We start from the raw sequence: 10,879 nt of genomic DNA on the forward strand, positions 1-10,879 counted from the left end.
ATAACGAAACACACTCAGTATTATTCCTTTGATGGGTCGCTGTACTCTGAGCGACTATGACATTATGACCACAGACTGATAAAGAGAGGGAACACTACCCATCTTGTTAATCCAAAGTCCTGCTGGGAAAAGCTGCTTTCTGACATTCATATGAATGTTACTTTGACGCTGCCACATAACTCCCCTCAACATGGCAACATTATCCTTTTACAGTGACCATCTCCCCCAGAAAGAACACAACAAAGGGTCTGCAAAGGTCCTAGTTACCAATGGGATGTGACCTGACAGCATCTGTGGGCAACTATCCCGATCACAGATACCAGCACTAAAGCTCAAGAGCCCGGTGATGTTGCTACCCTGGTACCCGGGTACCTGGTACCGACTCCAGGACCCTGGCCTTCGGGGGCCGGTGTCCTGCACGTTTTAGATGTTTCTCTGCTTCAGCACACCGGGATCAAAATGACTGTGTCATTATCAGATTTGTGCAGACCTTGATGACATGCAGATTTTGACTATTAATTAGAATCCGGTGTGTTCTTTCTTTCTTTTCTTATTTGCACCATAAAAAAGAAAAACAAAAACAACAACTAACAGGCAAAAATAATATGTGCGGGAGAGGTTAAAAAACCCTGTACGGGCTTATAAAAGCACCTCTCCAAGGAAATAAAAGAATTGACAAATAAATCAACAACAACAATAATACTGGTATTCACAAAATAAACAAGAAGCTATAACAACAGACAATAAGAAAACATGAGCAGGGAACGCAAAAAACAAAAACATGAGTATGTAGGGTAATAATCCACATCTAACATACTGTAAAATAAACATTTAAGAGTCTTGATTTAACAGAATATTTTTAAGTCTTAATTTAAACATTTTGATAGAAGAGGATGATTCAACAATGAACTGATAGGAATTCCAGATTAAGGAGCCTCTATAAGCAAAAGAAAAGGGGGATGGAGTTTGTTACTGTGTCTTGTGTTGTAAGTATGGACCTGAGAGTTGGCTGTAAAGAATTCATGAAAAGATTTGGAAAGCAAATGGGAAAGATGGATACATTTATAAATAAATATGCATGATTGAAAAAGCAGAGTGTTAAAGCAGAGACAAATGTAATAACGTGCAGGACACCAGCCCACGGGGACTGGAAAGGAGGATCCCTGCTCTACACCCTCCCATGGTCTTTGTCCAGACTCTGACTGGTCCCAGCTCTTTTGGGAGCACAAGGAGGACCTGCTCCATTTGAAGCCGGAGGTCATGATGTTTATGGCTGATGGGCGTGTCCGAGTTACTCATGTTATGGTCCATAAATCAGTGTGACTCAGTCTGTCAAACTGGAGGACCTGTCTGTTTTTTTCAAGAGCAAAGAATTGTCTTGTTTTGTTTATACAATAAGTCTGATGGGGATTTTTTTAAATCTGACATTTCAATAAATATCATCTGAAGTACTACACATCTCCCCCACATAGCAGTACATCCGAACATGAAAACTGTCCGAACATTTATGAACAACAGTGAGGATACGTCTATTTTATGTTTACTTATTCAGAACCGAGGGTGAGGCAAGTTTGCCTTTGTACAATATTTCCATTCTTCATTTTACAAACTGTTGAATGTAGGGGTTTGCTAACAACGGATTTCAAATAATATCAGAAATGAATGAATGAATCAGAATAACAATCCAACTTCTGTCACTTTCATGGAATTGTGACATTTCCCATCTTCATGAAAGATCCTCTGTCAGCATTCTTTCCTGCAAACTTGAAGCAGGACAATGAGTTTATGTTTATTTGCTCCAACAAATCTCAGATGATTCCATCACAGCTGTCTGCGAGTGACGTCTTTTGTACTCCGATCCTGCAGAGGAGACACAACTAAAATAAATGTGGCCTTTTTGAAGTTCAAATTAGGCAACACACTTGTCAATGCTGTAATCTGTTTAAGCCTAAATGCTGAATTGGAAAAAATTGCAGAGTCAGCTAAATGATTTAGATATTAGAGATTCTTGCTCCTTGATGTCACAGAATAAAATTTAACTCGATATTTGGTTCCCAATTTTCATTTTCTCCCTCAGAACAGCTTCAGTTCTTGGTGGTTTGTATTTCTCAGTGCAGGTATTAAACACTCTTTGACATTCTGCTTCAGGTAACCATGACTACAAGACTTTACTGATTTACCTGCTGCCATTTCTCACTAATGCAGCCCATATCTCACTCAGCCACTTGCAAGAGGTGCCTTAGTAGTGGATTCAGATCAGTCGCGGTGACCTTGGAGGTTCCCTGAACTCATGGTGGAGTTGGTGGAACCGGGCCGAGAATGCTTCTGACGGGATGATGGTACGAGTTAAAGCAGCTGCTGCAGATGCTGGTGCTGTATTTCTATCTTACTGGTTTAAAAGAGAAAACTCTATCATGTGCTTAATTAAGACAAATCCATGTGTGTGTGGTCCGTTATCATTGCTAAGCTCCAGGTGGTTGCACATACAGGCCTCTGGAGACTCCCGGTTTTAACCTTCAACCTCCATTAACCCCTAACAGGGGGTTTTGGGGGTCTGTTGAATGACTGAGGTGACAACGGCTGCTGGTTGGACCTCTGCACTGAGGCTTGTAGGTTTTCTTTATGAAGTTAGGAAACTAGTATTTCCAATTATTTTCATTAATATATTCCTCAATCATCTTAAATGCAATTCAAAATGACAGAAAAGGAGAACAGTGGATCTTTACACACGAGTGGGAAGAATATTTGACAATTTTCTTTGTTTATTACATTTCATTCTATAAAATTTACTCTTTTTCTACACATGCTTGAATAAAACTGAATCTTGTTTAGTCAGTTCCCTTTTTCTTTCCGTATGTTGCAGCAAACACCTGAAACGTTTGAACGGGATATCGGATAACAAACGCGAGTCCCTTGTTGTTGAGCTCTGTCCTCCTCTTACGTGACGCTGTCCCCGGTGTCCCAATGTCCTGTGACATTGTGGGGATGTCACCGTGAAGTGAAACAAGTGAAAACACTTTGGCACAACCATCAAAACGGCACAAAGAGCAACATATTAAAAATGAAACCCATTCAGATCACGACACAATTATAAAAATGCCACATATTTTCAAATGAATGTCGGTAATGATAATTTGATGGTCCATCTACTCAAAAGAAATAGATAAACTGATGCTCAGGGTAGTTTTCATACATTTGTGCTGTACTGAATTAGCACTATAAAACACAAAAAACACTTCTCTTCTTAAAAATACGTCGGTGTCAGAAGTTAATGTTGATACTGAATGTTTGTGTTTTATCACAGAACGCCTCTAAAAATCATGTTTAAATAAAAATAAACACCTTCAAAGCAAGCATTTTGATATAAAAGCTAAATGTGCCTTCCCTCTTTTCCATTTGTTGATTTCAATAACTTTTGGGGTATAAATGAACTCTCTGACTCATTGACTGTTAGGTATGAAGATTGTCGAGACTGAGGTTGGAGGAGTAAACTTGTTTCAGGAACCAGCAGGTCTAATTAATGACGCATGAAGACCTGGAACTGTGGGAAAGTGCTGGACAACAAGATCTGCCCTCCAGCTCATCCTCCCCGTACTCTGGTGGCAGACTTTGACCAAAGGTTTGTGGCAATTTTTATTCCGAAAGTATTTCAAATATTTCAAAGTAGAAGAAATAATTTTAGTTTATTCTAGGGAGCAGTTGTCTGTGTTTCCGCTGGGTCCTAAAGGCATATGAATTTTAGTCAAACTGGAATTGCCAAATTAAAGTTGTAGTTTACAAACCGTGACAATAAATCCCATAATATAATTCAAATTAAGCATATTTTATGGACAACAGTTGGGATTATTTCTGAAATATGATGGTGTGACTACTCAACCAATCAGAAGTGCTCAGCTTGCAAACTTCATCCAAAAAGTAGCTCGTAGTCTAAAAAGTACTACTGTACTTCCTGAGAAGAGCCATACTTGGGGATACAACGTCTCAGAGTTGCTGAGGGCGTCCATGTGATCCAAATGTAGTTTCTGCCCTGTGTTAAATTAAAAACAAAACATCAATTCTACTGTCTGTAGCTTCATATTATGAGTAGTCTCATTCAGCGCAGCTAAAAACGAACAATTCTTTCCAAAAATATTGAACAATTAAAAAAAAAGAAATCTTTCACACAACCACATGTGAGGTCCTTTAAAAACAGAGGCGTGAACAGAAAAGCTGACAGCGATCACGAAAGCTGCAGCGTTTGTGCACTGTCTGACGCTGTCTGCAGTTGGATCAGTTTTATGTGTCATCGGCGGCCTGCACCCTCCCCTCATCCAGCAGTCTCTCTCGTTCTCCGGTGCTGCCTTCCTCTTCCGCGCTGACCATTCCAGCGCAGCATGGTATCCTGGCCAGCAGGGGGCGGTGCAGTCCGTTGTAGAGCCCGGTGCCCAGCAGGAGGATCAAGAAGCCCAGGATCTGCAGGCCCTGGAAGTTTTCCCAACCCAACGCCAGGCTCACCGCCCAGATGACCAGCGTTCGCAGGCTGTCCAGCACCATGCGGGTGGTGGCGCTGATCTCCTTCGTGACGCTGATGCCGGCGAAGTTGAAGAAGGCGATGCTCACCGTGTTGCCCAGCAGAGCCAAGATGATGAGAGGCTTGTGTCCGATCTGACAGAAGGCATCTAGAGCGTCCTCCAGGACCTCCCGGGGGTTGCCGCTGAAGTCGCCAACATGGATGAAGTACATTGGGATGAGCAGGAGCGACAAGACGACGAAACCAAAGAACCCTGGAAACAGAAAACAATTTCCACGCGTCACGAACGAAGCGTAGAGTTTTCAGCTTTTGATGCTTCATCGCAAGCACACACATGCAAAAACGTGACAAACGCTTTTGTGCCATTTTAAATTCAGCTGTAAAGCAAATTAATAACAAAAAAAATAAAGAAAACAGACATCGGAAATGCATTGTTGGAGTTGTGAGTTAAGGCTCAAACCAGAAAGTGCTTTATTAGCCTCTCCCGAACACCTCTTCACAACCACCTCTTCTGATTAATAACTTATCTGGTGGATCAAATATGCTTGAATTTGAAAATAAATGACTCATCATGTTGGTAAACAGTTAAATAAGCAGCGGTGTGATAACCCTGTCCCTGTCACTCTTGCGTTTCTTACAGTGATATCATTAAAGCACCACTAATTGATTTTTCTTTGGCTGCTTGGAGCAAACAACCTCATTTATCATCACCTGATAAAGTTGGAAACTGTTAGCAAACAGCTGCTTGCTTACACATCCAGCAGGTTCAGAAAAGCGTGCTCATGCATTTGCAGCCTGATAAGGGTGACCTTTCACTCTCTTTAAGTTCCCTCTTTAGACTCAACCAGGTTCTGGTGGAAACGTCTCATTTGTTAGCCGCTAACTGTCCCACTACTTTCATTTCCTTCTTGACAACTGCATTCTCGTGTGTCTGGGCCTGAACTGGTTGTGATCATGAGATCCTGCTGCATGCAAAAAGGAGAGAGAGAGAGCCAACAACTCTACATATGACTGGGAACAAAGCGTTACTCATAATTATGTAACAGTTGTACAAGCATAACCTAACACATTCCACATACGGACTTGGATTACATTGTTATCCGAAGGTAATACAAAATTGCACCGCTTGAATATTTTGCATTTCCAATTGTGAGCCTGCACTTCTGTGGATTGAAAGTCGGGTTGGAGATGTTGGAAAACACAGGTGAACCCACAGCAGTGCAAAGACACACTGGAGATCCCTTTTTCATTCGGCCTTCGTTCTCCATCCCACTAAGCCGCGATATTCCCTCGGCGGTGCTTTTACAAAACATTACACCCTTCCACGTTCTGATGGCGATCCTTTTCCACCAAGTTGCAGTCCACAGTAAGTCAGCCCCATAAGTCTCTGGTCACTGACTACTTGATTCAGCTGGTGTGAAATAAAACATGCTGCTAAATAAATGCCGGTTAAAAGAAGAAAAGTTTCTATGTGGTTGGGACTTGGGTGTTCTCCTGCTATGATGAGAAGCTGAAGCTGCTGGACTTACTGCTCTGCTCCAGGATCTGATCAGCAATTACAAAGGCTACATAAATACTTATCATATAAATAAACATTATAAATACCGTATTTTCCACACTATAAGGTGCACCTAAAAGCCTTTAATTTTTTCAAAAACCGGCAGTGCGACTTACAGTGCGCTGCGCCTTATATATGATCAATACGGTAAGTTCTGTTACTGTAGTCGGGGGGATTTTGGGTACTGTAGTCGTTGTCGCCGAAATAACGGCACTAAAAACGGCAGTAACGGCGGTTTCACAAAGGAAGGCAACAGACAACAGACTTTCAAGACAACAGCAGCGACGCCGACTCGCATAATGGCGACTGTGACAGACGGAGGCGGGACCATTGGATGCCGCACTCACCCAGCTTCTCTATTCCAACACAGAGGAACAAGATTTTGAGGGATTCGGTAATTAATTGGAAAAGTTCTCCTCCGCGTTTGTTTTGGGAGTGAACAAAGTTGTCAGAAAGCTGGTTTTTATTTTGTTAATAAAGTTTGACTTACGTTTTCTTTCTTCTTGTATTTTTTTTTTAAATTCCCTGTAGCGCAGCTCCATCAGGTAGATAGGTAACTCAACCTCAGCCACTAGAGTACGGTATCTTATTGTATATTCCCTATGCTTTATAATGCAGTGTGCCTTATCTATGAAGAGACTTTTAAAATTGGCCATTTATTGAAGGTGCACCTTATGGTGCGGAAAATACGGTAGTTGTGTTTATGTAAAATCTGAAGAGTGACTCTGTAGGAAAATAATGAAACAATTTGTTGTTGATGTCTTTGGCGCTGGACCTTTGCCCTCCTCATTATTGACTTCCTTTAACATTGATAGTTCTGGACTTTGGCTCGATTTGGTTGTTTTGCAACTCCAATTTTGTTGTTGTTGTTGTTGTTTTCTTGTGGTTTTGGGGGAACCAAACTCCTGCTTGAGTTTGTCAGAACGCTGCATGTGTGGGTGCAGACGACAAGCTGCTGTACCTTCAGTTCCGACGGCCCGAAGAGGATGGACGTCATGCTTGTAGACAAACTTTTCCTCCAGCACCATCTGCACTGAGACAATGATCTGAGCCATGATGATCAGAAGATCGCCTGCAGAGCAGAAAACACTGTTTCAGTAACAGCTAATGAAACATGCAAAAGTTTGGTAAAAAATGAGGATTGTCTTACCAGTGATGATCTCACTCATTTTGTGGCTATCGTCCTTGTGCCCGCTGACAATGTCGGAGAGTCCCACTATCACCAGGCCCAGGATGGTGATGAAGATGCCCAGCCACTGACTGGGCTCTAGGCGACGCCCCAGAAACGCCACAGACAGCAGACCGGTGAAGATAATAACGGCCCCGCGAAGCATCTGGAAGCTGGAGGCGCTCGTCATGTTGAGCGCTGGGATGCAGAGGATGGTTGTCACATGACAGAGTTACAACGTAGAAGTAAAGACTTGCCTCCATCCACCTATAACTTCCTCAAGAGTCCAGCTTCCAAACAGACAAGGATACAATGACAGCGTTTGTTCACTTACCAACATACATGATGGATGTGGCTGTCATGTCACACATGGCAGGAGGGAAGAAGAGGAGAGGGTTGAAGCTCTGGCCAGGGTTCATCTTCGGCTCTGGGCTGCGTCTGTCATGGCAGAGCAAGATGTAGAACACAGCGAGGCAGCTGAACTCGCCCAGAAACATCCCCACGGCCTGGACACAGAACGTTGCAGAGACACACGGATGAACAGGGAGACACATTGCAACACGCTGGTTTGGTTTTTGTTCTTTGTTGAAGCTCCTGAAGATGCATCATCTTGTTTTTAGGAGGGTCCTACAAATGTTTAGTATTTTTAAAGGAAAAAGTATATACCGGTACATAAAAACACTGGTGCTGTTTTTGATTGTGATCTATAAATAATTTAGTGTGTGAACAATAATTTTCTCTTCTCTGGAAATGCCATAAACATGCGAGAAAAAATGATAAGACACCGTCTTTGAAAGATCTTTTTTTTTGCACAACATTTTGGAGCACCTTGCTCCGTGAGGTAAGACGGCTTCCTCACCATCACTCTGGTCTTTACATTCACAGACTGGATGAAATTAAACTCTGGCATCTGAGTGAAGCACTACGAAACACATAAAGTGCTTTCTTAAAGCATTTCTTGTTGAGTGATCTTTGCTCAATGTCCTCGAACATCAACCCTGTGTCTGTTTTTAGATGTTGCAGTGCTTTAATATTTTTTAAAACATACTTGTTACACTCTGTGGTCAGAGGTTCTGACAGTGTCTGGCAGTGTTTTGTACATTTTTCCAGCCAAAAAAAGACCTGCTGGTTCAATAAAAGCTTAATTTAGGTGGCCAGATTTAGTCCTTGGCAATTTTGAAATACTTTTTACAAGTCTCTTTGTCTCAAAATTAAAAAAATGGCTTTTCACTCTTCGTGCAAATATTACTGTACCTGTACAAAGGGATGAGCGAAGGGATGCTCAGGGACATCATGGCAACCCTTTGCTGAGAACATGTCAGCCCATCTGTTGGGGGAAAAAAAATACAATTTAACAACCAAATAACCAACAAACATACTGTACATCAAATTAAATCCCATATTGGTGGTCTTTACTCAGTTCAGCTTGAAAAACTGTAATAAAAGGAACAAGATGTAGATGTATGCAAGCACGTGTTAAAGCTCCAGTGGTGACGTGTTTATGATTTCTGCCTCCCCCATTAAATTCCTTTGTTTGTGTCACTGCGCTATCGCATAAAATCAATCTTGCAAAGTCAGTCTCAGAGACTTGATGATGTGGCATTACCCTCGTGGGGGTTAAAGAGTGCTTATGTGTGCATAAAACTTTTATAGGCAGCCAGACAGTTGAAAGAAGCATGACTGACATGTGAGGGTCTTGTTCTTAAAGGTTATGACACAACACTTCCCTGAAATATTCCTGAACCCATTCTTCTGTCTGAGGTCAGCATGATTTTGATTAAACGTCTTTACAATGCACTGTCGCATTTAAATATAACATGCAAGAGGCATCAAAACTACAGTACATTCCTGCAGGCCGTAAACGATCCCAGCTGCTGGGAGGCAGAACTGCAACACGACAGGTATCAGGTGACTTGAGTGAAACTTCACCTGTTTGTTGCAGAGTTCCTGTTTGAGCAACATGACGCAGCACGTTTTGTCTGACACATTAGCGCTACACAAACCTTGATACGCTGCAGGGATGAGTTTCATTTGGATAACAAAACCCACAAGAGGAGAAATAGCGTGAGTCAGGCAGGAGAAAGCTGACATCCCAGATTATTGTGGAAGTTAAAAAAGCTGAGCGTCTTGTTTCGTTTCTAGCTATTGTAGCAACAGACAGAATTTAGTTAATTTAGCTCATAGATGATTAATTAAAGCAAACAAAAAGGAACATTTTAGGCCTGTCAAAGGTGATCGTTTCAGTGAGAAAACTTTATAATATGACTCCAGTTTCCAATTTATCCAATTACGTTTTATCATAGTTTAATATGCTCTCTGTCACATCACAAACCTCTCATCTCCCCTTGGTTTGGGTAAATTGACCGTCAGTAAGGGACTGTAAGTTTAACAAGTTTTTCCCATTCTATTCTGCAGATTAAAGCACATTATGGTGCCATAGCAGATAAAAAAACTCAGGTCTGAGACTTCTTACATTATCAGAACAGAAGTTTGGACTTGTTTTATATCTTAAAGATGCAAAATCTTGATTTTTGTCTTTGCACTTGTCTTTTAAGAGGTCACTAGGTTCAAAGAGAGTGTGACAGATGAATGATTGACAAAGAAGAGAAAGAGATGAGCACAGTACAATGAACAGCAGCAATGATCTTCTTCCCAAGTATCAGTTTATCCCCATGAATGTAAAACATAGCAGTAATGCATCTATAAAACTAAACACAGAACACTAATCCTATGTGACTGTGGTATGTTCTTGTCCCTGATGTCCCATCAGAACTGACCTATTCAACATAAACGACACACCACGTGCTCCAGGATCAAACCTGCTTCATGTTTTTGACATTTCAGTTTAAATGGACTTTGCTGTATTTGCACCTGTTTCTTGATAATAACGCGGGCAATGTTGTCTTCTCTCTACTGAATTAACTCCCAGTAAACGAGGAAGATATGCCGTCTTATCACACTTTACGTTTGATAAGTGAATCGATTACAATTGTTGTTTTCCTTGTGCTGCACTTCAGCTGCTAATGCTAAGCAGATACTGAAGCTACAACTATCTTGTTAACAAACCAACATGTAACAAACACGTAATAACAGTTCATTCACATACTTAAAAACTGAGAATTACATTTAAAGGTTGTTGTTGTTTTAACTGGTTATTTCTGTGTCCCTGCTCCGGTTATTGTGACTATAACTATGAACACATGACTGGAAAAAAATAATCAAATTCACTCACTTGGCCGATAATGTGTTGATGGATCCAGTTGTGAGCATAAGTCCCGCGAGGAACAGCTGGTATTTGGTCCAAGCCATGCTGGACGAGAAGAAGAGAGCAGAAAAGGACGGGCTGCAGGCTTTGTTTTAATTTAAGGTATAACCAGGTTGTTTATCGACGCGCTGTCCGCCCGGTTTGGTCCGTCTGTGAACGCCACATGACAACCCAGTCAGCTGACCGCAGCGTGGTGCGTTCAGGAAACATCGGAAACGACACGATACAAACAATGAATGAAAGTTCATTTTCTGTTGTATCTTCGATTAGCAAAGCTTTTATTAAAAAAAGACCAATCCTGGATCACGTTCACGGTTTTTTAAGTAAACGGAAGACCGAACACACATCTGACTCAATAACAACCTATTCATTTATTAA

At 41.5% G+C, this 10,879-nt stretch overlaps 1 protein-coding gene across 1 annotated transcript; it reads right to left on the reverse strand.

The window, feature by feature from the left end:
• Positions 1-2,742: 2,742 nt before the first annotated feature.
• slc35f6 (solute carrier family 35 member F6) lies at positions 2,743-10,662 on the reverse strand. Its single transcript, XM_061707025.1, has 6 exons — positions 10,469-10,662; positions 8,491-8,563; positions 7,571-7,742; positions 7,219-7,434; positions 7,030-7,140; positions 2,743-4,763 (listed from the first exon to the last, which is right to left on the reverse strand). Exons 1-6 carry the CDS (start codon positions 10,543-10,545, stop codon positions 4,276-4,278), a joined length of 1,137 nt encoding a protein of 378 aa, XP_061563009.1. The 5' UTR covers positions 10,546-10,662; the 3' UTR covers positions 2,743-4,275.
• Positions 10,663-10,879: the final 217 nt, after the last annotated feature.

Source organism: Cololabis saira, chromosome 18 (genome assembly GCF_033807715.1).
Source record: "Cololabis saira isolate AMF1-May2022 chromosome 18, fColSai1.1, whole genome shotgun sequence".
In the NCBI taxonomy this organism is placed as follows: Eukaryota; Metazoa; Chordata; class Actinopteri; order Beloniformes; family Belonidae; genus Cololabis; species Cololabis saira.